Source organism: Alligator sinensis, unplaced genomic scaffold (genome assembly GCF_000455745.1).
Source record: "Alligator sinensis unplaced genomic scaffold, ASM45574v1 scaffold29_1, whole genome shotgun sequence".
NCBI classification, from domain to species: domain Eukaryota; kingdom Metazoa; phylum Chordata; order Crocodylia; family Alligatoridae; genus Alligator; species Alligator sinensis.
The window spans coordinates 2,617,284-2,633,725 of record NW_005841933.1 but is presented as its reverse complement, the minus strand read 5'-3'; the positions used below and the strand labels follow the sequence as shown (position 1 = coordinate 2,633,725).

The 16,442-nt window shown below is 39.2% G+C and overlaps 1 protein-coding gene across 3 annotated transcripts in view; it reads right to left on the bottom strand.

The window, feature by feature from the left end:
* Positions 1-16,442, bottom strand: part of ANKRD28 (ankyrin repeat domain 28) — a 162,706-nt gene that overhangs the window by 10,029 nt on the left and 136,235 nt on the right. For 2 of the 3 annotated variants that reach the window (XM_014517957.2, XM_006019583.3), the window contains exons 16-26: positions 14,852-14,878; positions 13,556-13,630; positions 11,431-11,632; positions 10,238-10,325; positions 9,648-9,765; positions 8,784-9,003; positions 4,438-4,525; positions 4,265-4,348; positions 3,301-3,446; positions 3,010-3,092; positions 2,768-2,850 (exon numbers count right to left, since the gene is read on the bottom strand). In XM_014517957.2, the coding sequence (XP_014373443.1) occupies positions 2,768-2,850; positions 3,010-3,092; positions 3,301-3,446; positions 4,265-4,348; positions 4,438-4,525; positions 8,784-9,003; positions 9,648-9,765; positions 10,238-10,325; positions 11,431-11,632; positions 13,556-13,630; positions 14,852-14,878 (1,214 nt within the window). The remainder of the gene's footprint in view (positions 1-2,767; positions 2,851-3,009; positions 3,093-3,300; positions 3,447-4,264; positions 4,349-4,437; positions 4,526-8,783; positions 9,004-9,647; positions 9,766-10,237; positions 10,326-11,430; positions 11,633-13,555; positions 13,631-14,851; positions 14,879-16,442) is intronic. The other variant, XM_025198934.1, reaches the window with a different exon arrangement.

Genomic DNA, 16,442 nt, shown 5'->3' with positions numbered 1-16,442 from the left:
TCCGCCCAAGCCGAAGAGGACTCCACATCCATCTCGTGGGGACTCTGGGTACACGGCAGGGAAGTAAAGACTCCTGTGTGAGATTCAGAGGAGCTTGGCGACTTGATCCATCGCCCACCTCTTCCTGTCTTCGAGCGATAAAAATTATAAGACGTATCTACGAGTCCGATTTTGGTGGCGCGCTCACCCAGAGCATCCGGAGCTCTGTTTCCGTGGAGCCTAGCAAACTCCACGTGACCGTTCGTGTGTCTTTGTCTGTAACCGCAGCTCAAGCAAGTTTTTCAGCCTACACCACGACCATCTCTGGTGTAAGTAAACAATCTTTAAAACTACCGCTACGAGTCTGTGCCTAATTCTAGCTTGTCGCGCCCCTCTCTCCAACCCCGCGTGCCCGGGCTGCTGGCCACAGCCCGCGTGCAGCACGAAAAAGGGCCCGGCTCACGCCCGGCCCGCACAGAATGAAGAGACCCAAAGAAAAATGCAGCACAACATATTAGTTACCTACCAAATATGATCTACTAAATATAACTTTATACTTTCAAAGCACCACAATCCATCAAACCAAGTTATCAGCTTTATCTCATAACATATAACAGCAAAATCTTCAAAAACCAGTCAAAAGAGAGGTGTCACAATTCTTCAATTGCCTAAGGCAGCAGTTTTAACCTTTTTAGACTCAAGGCACCCTTCAGAAAATGTTTTGAGAGAGTTTTTACTCTTTGACCGCAGAAAAATAGAGCAATCTTCTTGTTGCAAAAACCTAAAAGACCACAACGGGTCAGAATGGTTTTAATACTATTGACTCCTATTTGAAATCTTAGGTGTACAAACATGATTCACAAGATAAACCCAGAGTGCTAAGGTTGCTTGGCATCCTTGAAAGGATCTCAAGACACCTCTGGCTCAGAATCATTGGCTTAGCAAAAGAAGATACGTTTTCATTTAAAAAAAAAGAAATTAAGCAAGAGGATTCACAGAATACCAAGTTAACTACGTAGTATTCTTCAGTTTCATATTGATTTTCAGTCATGAGAATTTGTAAGGTCCCTCAAATTAACTGACCTCTATACTTTCTTTTTTCTCCAAAGTAGATGGTATTGAAAAAAAAAATAGGAATAAGGTGATGGAGGGAAGGGAAGAAGCAGGAGAACTGGGAAAGAAAAAGACAAAAGATAAACTAGCCATTGGCATCAGCTGAAAATACTGAAATTCAAAAAGTAGAGTAACTCTGCATAGCACAGATAAGCTGAAATCTCACCAAAAAAAAAAAATTTAGAATTTGGGCCTACAGCTGACAGCACTGATACAGTTTATGATGCAAGGTATCTAAAAACTAAATGCAACTTATAAATTCTATGCCAATAAAACATTTTTAAACAGCTCAATTAATAAAGTTTTGTGCCGCTGAATGTGATAAGAGTCATCAGCTCCCTGCCCCCCGATGCACCATGGGCTGTGAAGTAAGATGTAGAGAAGCCAAGTTGTTAGGGAAGAACCAGAAGAGCCTGCAGCAGCCTATACTGCCACTTTTGTCCCTATCCTCTGGCCTGGCCCTCAACTGTCTTTTTTCTCCCCAACCACTTCTGCTTCCCTTGTATTGAGGCAACCAGCTCCCCCTCATCAAAAAGCTCCTTTCCGCTGCTGCTTGTAGCATGCTGCCTAACATCTAAGGCTAGAGGATAAGAGGCACCTTAGCTATCTAATTCTGGAGTCAAAGCCACCTCCAATGGGCAGAAGGTGGAACTATGAGAAAATCCTTGGGGCAACAAAGGGGCATGTGATAGTTCAACAGGGATGCAGAAATGCAAGACAGAACGGCTAAATTCTATCAGTTCAGCAGTGCCACTGATGTCAATCTTTTCTTCTGATTTCAAAGACACTGTTAAAGCAATTTAAAGCAGTTTTGTCCTGTACCACCAAGATCACAGGCTGACTGATTTTGGAAAAAATGCAGGAGAAGCCATTTTTATTAAAACCCCTTCTTCACAGAACTACGGGACGTAGTGAGAACTGAAGAATGAAATGCTGCTTACATTACCAATTTCCCCGATAGCTAGGCTGACAAAATAGCTTTTGTGTTCCTTTAAGGAAGAATCTTTAGGAAGTACCTAACGTGCTAGTCACATTGCTTTAAGCGGAACAACAAATCTAAATTACTTTTTCTGTTTCAACAATTTACTTCTTTTTACCATTGTGACACACCCTGATCCCAAATGTTGCCTGGGTATGCCTTTAAGAGATACTCCTGGGGTGCTTCCACACCTTTGGGATGCCCTTCTGCCCCAAACCTCTCTCTGCTGTTGCTTGACCACTGAGAATAACATGAGATGAGCCAGAAGCCAACTCCTTGTTATGTGTATTATATACACTATAATATACTGTACTATAACATATATAAAGCGCACACATGGACATAGCCAGGACGCAAAATTAGTATTTCATAACTTTCTTTTTAAACCAGAAAAAAAGAAGCCTATACAGAATTAAAAACAGAATCCTTGAGTTGGAAGCATAAGGTTTTTCTGGAATCTCTTTCTCTAACTCATATGGAAACCAGAATACTCATATATATGAGTCTATTTCTTTAAATACAGCTGGAATGAAAAGGCATCTTATATATTATAATCTTCTATTACATGCTTTTCAATAAATTGAGAAAACTCATTCTAAAAAAATGCATTTTCCTCATGAAAAGTAAAGTCTTAGTAAGAGCAAAAACATTTTGAAAAAACTGAACTGTGAAATATTTTTCAGTGGCCATACATACGTTTGCAAGGCTGCATTGGTGGCATTGATGAGGTTTCTATCTGTAATCTTCTCCAGTATTAACAAGGCACTAGTTTCATGACCCTAAACATACAGCAAACGTGTCATAACATATCATCTTTAGACAATTATTCTGTATATATCTTTTTACAGTAGTCTGTGGAGTTTTACAAGCAAGACAATATTTGGACATATTTTTCATTAACAACAAAACACCAATTGAGGCTCAAAATGTATACACACCTTGCTGCAAGCCAAATGAAGTGCAGTGTTTTTACTACCATCTTGCAAGGTCAGATCAGCCTTCGCACTGCTAACCAGCACCTCTGAAGGAAGGAAGTTTGCATTAATGAAAAAGTTAAGTGCATTCTAAAGTTATTATTGATTTAAATCTCTTTAAAAAAAAGTGAAAACCTAAATAAATAACTTTTAATTAAAAAACAAAAATGGCTAACTACATAATGCATGGTAGTTTTACAGGAACAATGTAACATTAATATCAAGAGTAAAACTAGAACAGAACTTTTTCTTTACCAACTGTATTGGTTTGCCCATTTTCTGCAGCCATCATCAAAGGTGTCTTCCCAGAAGAATCTACAGCGTTTACTTGAGCATTGTGGCTAAGGAGAAGCTGTAAACACTCCACATGATCTGTGAAAGCTGCTGCATGAAGGGGTGTTCTAAAAGGAATCAAAAGGACATTGGCTTAAGGTCCAAAAACATAAAAATATATTGTTTACAAGTAGAAACAGACTAATTCTGCAATTACATCTGGGTAGGCAGTCAGGGCACCCACATTCATTGTGGCTATTGTAAGTAAAACTGTTATTATTTTTTCAATGTTTAATAAGCCTAAAAAAAGCATTTACAGTCACTGGCAATAAATTCAAAGAGTTTATTTAGCACATGGACAATCTAGAAAAATAAAAATAGACAATGGATTGTGTTACCCTATCCAATAACAAAAATGCTCACTTTCCCCACACAATAAAAAGCTTATTCAAATCTTACTCAGTACAGTAGGACTGAGATACTTCTTTGCAGGACTAGCTTTCTTACACTTTGCTGTGGCTCTGCATAGTCCTGGATACTTTAGAAACCTTCTTTTATGCAGCAGTGGGTATTTCAAGATGCTTGCTGGAGCTTTTATTTCAAAGGGCGTGACTTCTCCGATCAGCTGTGCGCAACTACAGATGTGTCCAGCAGATCAGAGAAGAGACGCCCTGTGAAGAAAGTCATATCAAGCAGCTTATTATTATTATAAATTCAGCATCTGGCTGCAAATTTGTACCCAGGAACTAATGACCTAGGTTCTACTGCACATGGTTTTTAAAAATAACCAATTACTCTTTTTAATAGTACGGAGTAGAAAAGAGCTTCTAATGGAGAACTTAAAACACATACTATGGTTTAAAAACCAAGTAGGCTGTGACAAATTGAAAAAATCATAGCAAATATACTGCCCATGATATTTCTTAAGTGTAGTTATAAGACTTACCTTCCTTTAGAATCTGTTGAATTTACAATGCCAGCACCAAGAGTGTCAATTAACATTTCTGCAGCACCTTCATTGTCATTTATCCTATAAAAATTAGACAGGCTATTAGTTACTGAAGATTATAGCTTTAATTCAATATTGTAATAAAATCTGGTAAGAGTAATCTTGCTTACACAGCACAATGCAATGGACTGAAAGAATTCCCTTCCATTTTCTGGAAAATTTCTTGTTCCAAAAGAAGCTCTACACAGCTGTCATGACCTAAATGAGTTTAAAAGTCAGATATTAAAAACAAAATAAGAAAAACACCATTTGAAGTTTATGGTAATAATAAAGGTGAGGCAAATTAAATGAAACACTTGTTTGAAAGCAAAAAAAACCCCCCAATCTTGAACAATGTTGGATTTGGCTGCACGTTGGAATGAAGAAAGGTATGCCGTATTTTCAGGATTTGGAAGGCAGAAGCACTATTTCTCCTACAACCCCTCCCACTCAAGTGCAACTGCAATTTTCATCTATTTGTTATTAATCAGAGTTTACAGACAGACAGTCTCTTTAATAAGAGACAAAGATAAACATATTTTCAGAATTTTCTTCCAGTTACAGAAGGATATTTGGAATCACATTTCCATGATATATGAAACCATTAATTGTCAAGTTATTCTATCACCTATTAGAAAGTTCTTATTTATAAATGCCATATTTTCTTGCATACAATATGCCTCAGAATAAGATACGCATCTTGCTTTTGAAAGGCAGAATAAAGAAAAAAATATTTCCTTATAGTAAGTAGCTGAGTACAAGCAGCTAGGGAGCAGAGCTTGCTCATTGTTCTGCTTCCTGTGAGCTACGTGTAGCTTTTATTTACACTTTTGCTGGAAACCGTTGAATCGTTCTCATCTTCTCACATATAAATCCACTGCAATTTCCAGCAACTGTTTTTTGTGGGAAGGGCGTGTAATGTATGTGAAAAGATATGATATATAAACTAGCTTTGAAGTTGCTCACAGTGTCATTGCTCAGTGTTGTATTGCTATGCGCCAGGCATTAGATGCATGTAATCCAACCCAAAATCAAAATTGGTGGATAAAGCTATGTTCAATTTGTACTCGATTAGGAATCCTATTCTTAAAAGCTAAATACAACCTTTGTTATGGTCACAAGTAACCATGTTTTATTTGCTTACTGCATGCAACATGTAAACTGGACGTGCTCTACATATGCAGGTAAAGGCATGATAGGATCTAATGTGCTATCCACACAATGATGTCACCTGCCATGCCACACACCGCTGCAATTGTAGGATCATGCATTAGATCCCATCATGCCTACTGCTGTCATAAAGCAAGCTCCAGCACCTAGGAGACCCTTTGCTGACAAGGCTCTCAGCACAGGGATGCCCCATTCATCTGTGGCTGGATGACTGCAGCTGTTGTAATCTCCAAGCCAAGGGAGCACTCCATGCACTCGCCCACGGCTGGGAGATCACAGCAGCGCCCAACAGCTGCTGGGACCCAGAGCCTCCAAGGTGTGGACTCTGGGTCCTGGCAGCCATGGTGCTGCTGGAGCTGACAGTCCCCTCAGCTTCAGGACTCTCAGTCCCATCTGCAAATGGGGGATTATGGACAGTCCCCTGCAGCTGTGGGACTTGGTTCTGACTGCACCCCAGGTAGAGGGAAATTGCAGCAGCTGCAGTCTCCCAGCCACTGGGAACTGCCTACACATTCCAATTAAGGCTGGATAGAAACAGGCAATAAAGTTATTACACATTTTCGAGCAGTAACTTTATAGCTGGTTTGAACTTTTTGAGGTGCCATAGTTAATTTGCACATGTAGCCAGTCTAAATGTATTGTGCAATTAACCCAGTAACTGCAGAAAAATGTGTAAAGGGGGTCTTGCTGACTGACTGCATAAATCAAGAAACTGTGGTAAACCTGCAATTTGAACTAAGCCAAAAAGCATTTTAGGCTTGAGTACCCTTCCATGGAATATCAGAGTTTATCTTCACTCAGTCCATGCATTCATTTCTATTACTACTGTAACTTTCTTCTTTATGGATTATGAATTCTCTCCAAAAGAATAGTAAAGATACAATAAGAGATGCTGAGTACATAGGGGACCAAGGGCCCTGTCTTCTTCAGGAAGAGGGCTGTCACCTGAAATGCGTAAAACTTTCCACATGTCCATCATCTTAGCCGCCGCCCCCCTGGCAAAAATAAAAGTCAGTGCCTATGGATACACTGTCGTCTTCAATAAAATTTTAAGCCCAATCCTTGCAAAAATGCACCAAGGAAACCTTATTAGCTTCCTGTTAGTTCAACAGCTTGATGAATACAACAGAGCTGGTAATCCTACCAAACCTGTTCTTCCTCAATATCAAACAGGTTTATACGATCTCTGCAATATTGACATTAAAGAAACTGAAGTTTATAAGACAGATTTTTCTACATTTATACAATAATTCTTGACACGGGCCACACAAAATAACACTTACCAAAATATAAGGCTGCAAGAAGTAGAGCGAAGTATGCACAGATGTAAAGCTAAAAGCATATCATAACAAGAAAGTAGTTCTCCCTTTAACTCAATATCAGTTATTTTGACCTTTTAAAATTAAATTAATAGAACACATGGGAACCTACACAGTACGAGATGAACAAGTTCTACTTTTTCAAGTAAGTAGGTCCATATTACTACAATTACATATACACTCATCTCACAGCAGTTTGTTATGAACATAAAGGCTACATGGTTCTGGAATGAAGACATATGAAACAGCAGCATACCTACAGGCTAGGGAACTCCCTTCTCGTCAGCACAGAAGCAGAGAAGGATCTTGGAATCACTGTTGATTCCAAGATGAACATGGGCCGCCAATGTGGGGACGCGGTCAGGAAGGCTAACTGCACCGTGTCATCCATCCATAGATTCATCACGAGCAGTCCAAGGAGGTGATCCTCCCTTTCTATGCGACAGTGGTCAGGCCATGGTTGGAGTACTGCATCCAGTTCTGGGCGCCACACTTCAGGAGTTATGTGGACAGCATTGAGAGGGTCCAGAGGAGGGCCACTTGCATGATTAGGGGGCAGCAGGGCAGGCCCTATGAGGAGAGGCCAAGGGACCTGAACCTGTTCAGCCTCCACAAAAGAAGGCTGAGAGGGGAACTGGTGGCTGCTATAAACTTGCCAAGGGGGACCAGCAGGCAATGGGACAGTCCCTGTTCCCCCGAGCACTACCAGGGTAACAAGGAACAACAGCCATAAGTTGACCGAGAGTAGATTCAGGCTAGATATCAGGAGGCACTACTTCACAGTCAGGGCAGCAAGGAGCTGGAACCAATTTCCAAGGGAAATGGCGCTTGCCCCTACCATGGGGGTCTTCAAAAGGAGGCTAGATAATCATCTAGCCAGGGTCATTTGACCCCAGCATCCTTTCCTGCCCATGGCAGGGGGTCGAACTAGATGATCTGCTTAGGTCCCTTCCGACCCTACCAACTATGAAACTATGAAGATTAGCCATTTTTTTAATTTCATTCAGACAACATGGTGCAAGGAAAGATGCAAGCAAAGGAAAGGCAAAAATATGTTTTCCTCAACTCTTCTGCCTATGTGGTTTGATGGGATGCTTATAAGGCAAGTAAAAAAAACCCGCAAAATGTTTTAACCTGGAATTATTTTGATTATTTAACTATTTAATTTCCATTTAATGTTGCAGCATTACTGTGTTTTAAAATAATACTATAAACACAAAAAAGGAAAAGGCAGTCTATGTGAAACAAATATGGTAACTCCTAAACTCTAAAAAGAGGTAATATGCAAAACCTTTTTATTTATTTTAACTAAAAGCTTGATTGTGCTCCTACTCAACCCAGCAGCAAACACTGACGTCAATAGACATCACTTATGTCAACAGAACTGGACCAAATCCTAGTTACTAAACATTGGCTGGACAATCTATTCATTATGCTTAGAAACAGAGAAGACTCAAATAATTATGTCAACAGAACAGTGCATGTTTGGTGACTAATGCACAAACTAAAGAGGACTTTCCAATCAGGAAGATTTAGCACTGTCACATTTAGATAACCTAGAGATGAATATGTTTGTACAAATATTAACAGACAAACATGTCAAAATTTGAGCTATTACATACAAATCATGCACATGTATGTAAGTTGCCTATGAATAAATATATTTTAGCAAAACAGTTTACATGCCAGCACTTGAAAACCTGAAACTCAGTATTCCGTTTTGTGCATGATGAATATACCCATATGTTGTATCTTACGTAGAAAGATTCCAAATCTAAAGTTATTTTTTTAGATACCAGATGCACATAAACATCTGAGAATAACTTTTTTTTTTTTTTTTTTTTTTTTTTAAATGTGGAAAGTTTTATATTATTTCCAAACTAAGCTCCAAACTCAACCTGAATCTGGGAAGAGTCCTGGGGACAAGAAACTTCAGGATGTTAAGTATTTTCTTCTCCAGATCCTCCTCCTCGCTCCTTTCTACTTACCATTATAACAAGCCCAGTGCAGTGACGTATATCCATGATTGTCTGCTATTGCAGGTACTGTATCCACAGATGTTGCTGACTGCAAAAGAGCTCCTAAAACACCAATATGGCCACATGCAGCTGACAAGTGTATAGGTGTTCGACCCCTGCAGTCTCGTAATGTGGACTTAGCACCATGTTGAAGCAGCGCTTCCACACATTCCTCATGGCCAGTCACTGCCTGGCAGGGAAAGAAACAAATGTGAGTGTGTTTACAACCTGCACGTATAGTTCAAAACATGGAAATAAAATGGTTTTTACTGTCTTAATATTTAAGGTAGTGACTGCAAAAAAAGCCCAATTGTTCTTGCTTCAGCAAATGAGCAACATTAAAGGAAAAACAAAAAAACCCAACAAAACAACAGAAACCCCAGTCAACTATCCTTATTAGCTTAATAATAGGTTACATACATTTCTTATTCAATGGACTTAAAATACAATCAGTAATCTCCATGACCGACTTAATGGTCTCATCTGGAAGGGTCCTTAAAACATTTGACATGTAAAACAGAAAACAATACAGATATATTATTTCTCTCCCTCCTCCTATTTTCCCAGTAGGAAAAAATACACTTTATGTTTTTCTAGCTCGTGTGTTTCTGCACTCAGGAAAAAAACGTTAAAATACAGGGTAAATTGCAAAAAGGTAAAAAGTAGACATTAAAAAATAGTAAAGAGAAGACCAACTACGTGAAAGAAAATACTGAAGTCAATTGAAGAAAAAAAAAAAAAAAATCAGAATTGCAGAAGTGATGCAAGCTGCCAAAGTTCTCAATCTGTGTTTAAAACATTATTGAAAAGAACCGAAGGAAAACATTTTCTTACCCCTCTGTGTAATGCTGTCCTTCCCCATTTATCTTTGGCATCTACATTTGCTCCTTTGTTAAGCAAAGAATAAACGCAGTCTGTGTGCCCATTGAGAACAGACAACATCAAAGGAGTCCTGAACAGCAGAGAAAAAGAAGTTGCCATGTAAGTTACACTTTAATAGTCCGTGATCCACTAAAATATTTAAACACTCTGAAAACAAACTTTTGTTCTCTTAGAAAAAGCTCTTTTGCAACTGATTCATAGTCTTTTGTACTTTATCCACATGAGCAGCACTGATATTTGCTTTAAAGATAGAGAAAAGTAAATTCATTTCCAAGAGTACAATATAGAATTCCTAATTTTGCCATTAGACCACACTTTGTTTGGTGAACAGAGAAGTCTTCAGTTGTCTCCTCTTGGTTATCTTATATTCCATTAACAAAAGTCTATTAAATGTATAACTAACTGTACATTAAAGTATATTTATCCTAATTATGATGTGATATCTCTGTAAAAAAAATCATCACTAATTAAAATAAAAATTGTTCTTCGGATTATAGGATGCAATATTTTGTATGATCAGAATATAGACTTTTAAAACTTACTGGCCATTTCCATCTTGAATGTCGACTGCATTCTGTGGTTCTGCATTTCCTATCAACAATCGCAAGCATTCTGAATGGCCATTTGTAGCTGTAAAATATGAACACCATGTTAGGTATCCTTGAGTATGAAATTATATTTAGTGCAGTGGAAGATGAATCAGTTTCTACTAGAGCCCATTGTGAGTACACATTCACTATGATGAACCAGCATCTGCTTTGACTAACACACGCAGATTTCAATACTAGGTATATTATACATGCAATTATGAAGTGGTGGGAAATGAGATCACACCAACAAGTGGAGAGGGGAACACATAGACAATAAGTAGGAAAGGTAAGCCAAGAGGTGAGAAGAAAGGTAACTAGAGGGGAGATTATTTAAAAGCATCTCTTGAGAAATATAGTAGGCTTCCTGGGCTGAAAATATTTTGGCATATTCCTACTCCACTCAGCTCCTGAGTAGTAACTCATGTGGCTCTGCAGTAACTCTGCAAACCAAGTTGCTAGCAGTGCTACAGGAAACTAAAAAGAGGGAGAAAATGAAAAGAAGCAGAGCATTCAAGGCCAAACAAAGAGCTGGCTATAAATCTTATGGAACTCAAGACAATTTTTTTTTTAGGGAATGCTCTTTTCAACAGGACATTCTTTTCATAAAACCATTACTGCTATAACAACTTTTCCAAAAATATAACATTTGCAAAAAGACAAAAGAAGTGAATATTAGAAATACTTCAGAAAGGTGTATCTGTGGAAACTAATCGCAGGAATGAAACAGGAAATAGAGTTACAACTTATTTTTTCCTCAGTAAAGAGGTCAGTCATTGTAATCCATGAAAAAAACAAAAAAAAACAAACAAACTGCAGTCTTCCCCTCTCCCTTTTCGCAAAACTACCAGAGTCCTTTGGATCAGTTTAGAAAGTAAAACACTTTTGGGTTCCACTCAGATTTGGAAGGGTACAAGCAATGCAACACTACAGAACTATAACTGCTGGTATGTAAATCTAATTTGGGTGGCCACAAATTGGGCCCTGAAAGGATGTAGGCAGGGCCACAATCCTGTCACACGTACAGGACACCATAGTTGGCCTGCCATCAAGGGAAGCGAACAGATATATCCATTAAATGGCTACCACACTTTCCTAGAATCCAATCCCAAAACTGTTTTGCTAAATGAATACTCAGCAAAACATACCTGCAGCATGTATTGGGGTTCTCTTTACAACATAATCCTTCACTAAGATTGATGCTCCCTGATTAATGAGTACATCCACACATTCAACGTGGCCCTTGAACGCTGCAAGATCCAGTGGTGTTCTTCCATTATTGTTCCTCACATCAAGATCCAATAACGACTGCACAAGCACTTCTAATGCTTGATGGTGACCATGATAAGCCTAAGGAAATATTAAAAATTTAGTTTTCATGCCATTATGTCAGTATGTTTGCACTACAGTCCCATGTATTTCAGAAAGGAAACCATGAATTTAAAAGAGTATCTGTTACTTCATGTAAATTTAGCCATTTTAGATTTATCAGCTTCAAAAATAATTTCAACAGAACAACCTGTGCCCTTCTTAAAAAAAAAAAAAAAAAGCAGCAACTAAAACAGAAAATTATGCCTCATTTTGCCAGATTGTATACTATGCATTTGGGGGGGATCTGGTTTATTATCAGTTGTATCGCTTGCAGGAACTACTGTAGCTGCTGGCTCTTAATCTGCATCTGTTGAAAGCACTGTGGGCATTTACCAGGAAGAGTAGTACTAAAGCCAAAATGGTTGAGGCTAGAGACAGATGTGCACTAAGCAACCAGAAAAGAGATGAGTTTTACTATTATTGAGCATAAGACTCAACAAAGGCAACAGGTGTAAACAAAAACCCTCTTATTTTAAAAATATAAAAAGGATTTGTTTTTGTTTTTTAAAGCTTCAGGGAACAGTACATGAAGCAATTGGTCAAAACCCCTCTGTTTAAACTAAAGCTGGCAGCAACCTTATAAAAAATACCAGGGAAACATAATAGAGTGGTAAAAACCAAGGTAAAATGCATTTTAATAAAGGGCAGTGTATTAACTTTAATGAAACCATTAGCAGAGCAATTTTTATCCTTTATAAAGCTTTTCCAGAATTTATGTACCATAATAACAAAGTCACTCAGTGCAAGAACTAAGGTATAATTTTAAACATAGCCCTGGCATTTAATCTTTTCCACAATAGCTAAAGAACTTTTGATTTGACAGAGTATGCTCCCAACCCTGCCATGCAGGGCTGGCGGGCTGGGCAGCTTGAGTTTATGGCAGGATCTGGTTTAGTGATTGTACAAAGAAAGTAAAATTAAAATTAATATAAAAGGAGTTTGTTGTTTTTTTTTAAAAGATAAGCATTCAACTTATAGAAAGGTATGACACTTTTCTCCTTTTTCATATAAACTACAACTGGAGTTGCAGGAAATTCCATATAAAATGAATAAATAATTCAATACAGAGCAGGTGGCTGAACTTGGCATATGGGGAACTATGTAAAAGCAGATGAGAATACGCAAGCATCAATCAGGAGTACATTTTGGAACAATATACTGTAGAACGTATCAGCATAAAAGGTGTCAAATCCCATGCCAGAGCTACAAAAACAATGATCCTCTTCATAATTTAAAAAAAGAACTTTAAGGAAGAGTGCTTCATGTCCCCCGAGTGAGTGCTTCAGTCACTGCTCATATACACAACGCCTAATCTGTAACTTTTTTTTCCTATTGCATATTTTAACCTCACCTTTCAGTTTGGTACTATATGCTAATACAACCAATATATTAGCACTTTAGAAATATTTGGGAAAAATACTTTTTAATTTTTTTAATCTCTTAGTACATGTACAGTGGAGAGGGGAAAGTAAACATTATTTATTCAGCTTGCTTACTTTGCATTTAATTACACTTTTGTATGGTGACTTTTAGTGACTTCCATATGTCATTTGTTTCCTTTGTGTGGGTCTTTCATAACATCTTTTAAAATAGATGGCTGTAAAATGCTAGCAGTTGGTGAGGGACTTAGTACTTTAAGCTACTTTTAATCTCTTTTATTGAACAGTTGATGGGTTTTTTTTTAAGTAAACAGTGCATTTACAAATAAGATGCAAATGTTATCTTGTGTAATTCACAGAAGAGAGACTGTGTGTATCAGTAGTTGTAAACTATTGTTGTTCTTCTGTAAAGAGATCATTGAAATGAATCAAAACAGTCTTAATGCTCAGTACAATGTTGCCTTCATATATAAAATAATCAAAATAGACCAAATAGTCAACATTTAGAGAATCAAATACTTACAGCTAAATGCAAAGGACTAATTGGTGCTCTGTTGTCCGAATCATTCAGCATATCAGTACCTGATGTTTCCATTAGCTAGTAGAAATACAAATAGAGATTAAATGGAAAAAATAAGGCCTATATATAACACATTAAAAAAAAGAAACAAAACAAAACTGTATAAGACAGGATATCCCTAACCATTTAGAGATTAAAGTGCTCAAAAGTCTACACACATGATACGGCAATATATTTTCTCCATGAATTATATATTAAATTATTATTCCTATCTTTTAAAAGCTTTGAATTTTACATACATCCCCCCAACTATAGGCTGTTTAATTTTCTGAATAGTGAATTTATCAAATAAAAAAAACTTCTGGAAATACGATTTTTGTTTTGTTTTGTTTTTTAAATTGAAACAGTTTACAAATAATGGGAGAGCCCTGCATAGGAGTGTAACATAAGGCAAGCAAGATGAGAGAAACTGAAAACGCAAGAGCCAAGCAGTTAGGGTAGATGGGATGGAGGGAAGAAATGAAAAGTCAAAAGCATAAATTCCTCCAACAGCAAGGAAGGAAGGGGGAAGAAAAAAAGGAAGGAAATAGTGAAATAGTGATACAAGATAATTATGCTAGATTATTCAAAGCTCTTTGACACATTAATCTAAATTAAATACAGGAAACCCTCGCTATTCGCGAACTCCAGATTCGCGGATTCAAATATTCACGGGGGAGGGCAGAGCTGGGGAGATGGAGGGAGGCAGCAGCGGCGGCATCTTCTCCCCCGGTGGCAGCCGCAGCAGCACTTGGGGGGGAATGGGTCAGTCCCCAGGTGCTGCAGGGGAGCCCCGCGAACAATGTGGGGGAGGGAAGGAGTGGGCGACAGGGGTCTGAGGGGGAGCCCCATCAGTATTTGCGGATTTTGCCATTCATGGGGAGCTCTGGAACGTATCCCCCGTGAATGGCGAGGGTCTCCTGTACAGGAGAATCCAAAATCTTTGGAAATATATGTGGCTATCCTCCACTCCCTCCGCCCCCCGACTTTTTCTTTAAAAAAAGATGCATTTCAAACATTGGATTCCACTATTTGAAGAGAAGTTGTAATTAGCATGATCATTCTATTAATAAATAAGGTATTATAACTGGTTTAAATCCAACCTAGGCTTCTAATGAGATATTTTATGTTTTAATTTTTTTTCTGAATTGCAAATATAAAACATAGCACTTGAACACAGATAAACAATAGCATTCCACAACAGAATGCCCCTATTTTGATACGTACAACTTTAAGGATAAAAAGAATACACACACTTACAACATCTAAAGGCGTTTCACTTGCAATCTGCAATTAAAAACATTTAAGCAGTTCAACAGACTTAAATAAATTTGAGAAAACATAGGCAATTCTTCAGAAAAGTACTGTAAACATTAAAGAGAAAATCAAAATGTCAAATAGCATACTCAGGCTTTAGATACACATGGCTTTTGTAATGCTATAAAAGCCATTATGGCTGCTGACAGACATGGAAAAACATTTTAAAAAGTGCTTTACCAAAAGAAGCAACCCATTAGGTTCAACCCAGTTCTGCAGCATCTGTGTAGTAGGACTGTGCAAAGCTTCACCAGCTGTTTCATTTTGATGGTTTTGACTCGTTTTGAGCTCAAAACAATGAAATCGAAATGAAACAAAAGGGCTTCAAAACAGCCTCAAAATTAAACGAGGCCAGCTGAAATGCTTCAAAGCAGCAGCTGGATGATAAGAGGTAGGGGAGAACCAGGGCTGCGGTCTGAGCAGTTCTGCAGCCCCATGTGGCTCAGCCCGGCGGGGAGCGCAGCCCTGGCTCTTCCCGCCTCCCACCGCTGGGCTGTGCTCTGATCTGCTCCGCCAGCGCCATGGAGCTCAGCCCAGTGGCAGAAGGCGGGCAGAGCCAGCGCCTCCCCCCACCGGGCTGAGTTCCATGGGCTGCAAGCAGCTAGGAACTGAGCCCGGCTGGGGGAAGTGCCTCCACCCACCAGGCTCAGTTCCCTACCACTTGCAGTGCTGGGGAACTCAGCTGGGCTGAGGGAAGTGCCTCCTCCAGCCAAGCCGAGTTCCACAGCACTATGAAGGGCAGGGAAATGAACCCGGTGGTGGGAGGAGCTTCCCCCAGCCGGGTTCAGTCCTAGGCAGCAGGAGCAGGGACCTGTCATCCGGCAGGCAGGTTGGGGGCCTGCCTGCACCCCTGGGAGAGCTGCAGGGGCTCTGCTGGACTCCTCTCAGGGGTGCAGGCCCCTGATCTGCTGGATCACAGGACGTCGCTCCTGCTGCCCAGCTCCTACTTGTCAGCAGCCCGAGGTGCAATTTCCTAGAAACCCCTGCACTGATCTTGAAACTTGGCAGGGTTCATGCCCTCAGAACAGGCTACCATCCCTGCAAGTTTCATCAGAATTAGGCAAGAAATGACAGAGTTATAGGCTGTTTTGTGCTTCCCCATTATAGCATATGGGCGAAATGTCGAAACAGTGTTGAAACAGCAAAACTGTTTTGACGGAACAGAACAGTGCTTTTGAAACTAAACAAAACTCGAAACGAAACACTGTTCCGTCGAAACAGAAGTCAAAGCGGAACACTACTGTTTCACACAGCCCTACTGTATAGATTAGGTACTTCAGTGGGGCTTTTTGGCGCTTTTATCTGAAGCAGATTCAATCAGCTATTAGATAAAAGCACCAAAAAAGCCCTGCTAAAGCACCTGATCTATACAGATGTTGGGAGAGCTGGGTCAAACTAACACAATGCCTCTGCTGTGTATGTGCTAAATTTGGCGTGGGGGCACATGGAGTTTAAAGTAAAGAGCTGTTTCTTTTGTGTGTGTGTGTGTGTGTGTGTGTGTGTGTGTGTGTGTGTGTGCGCGCGAGAGCGCGCG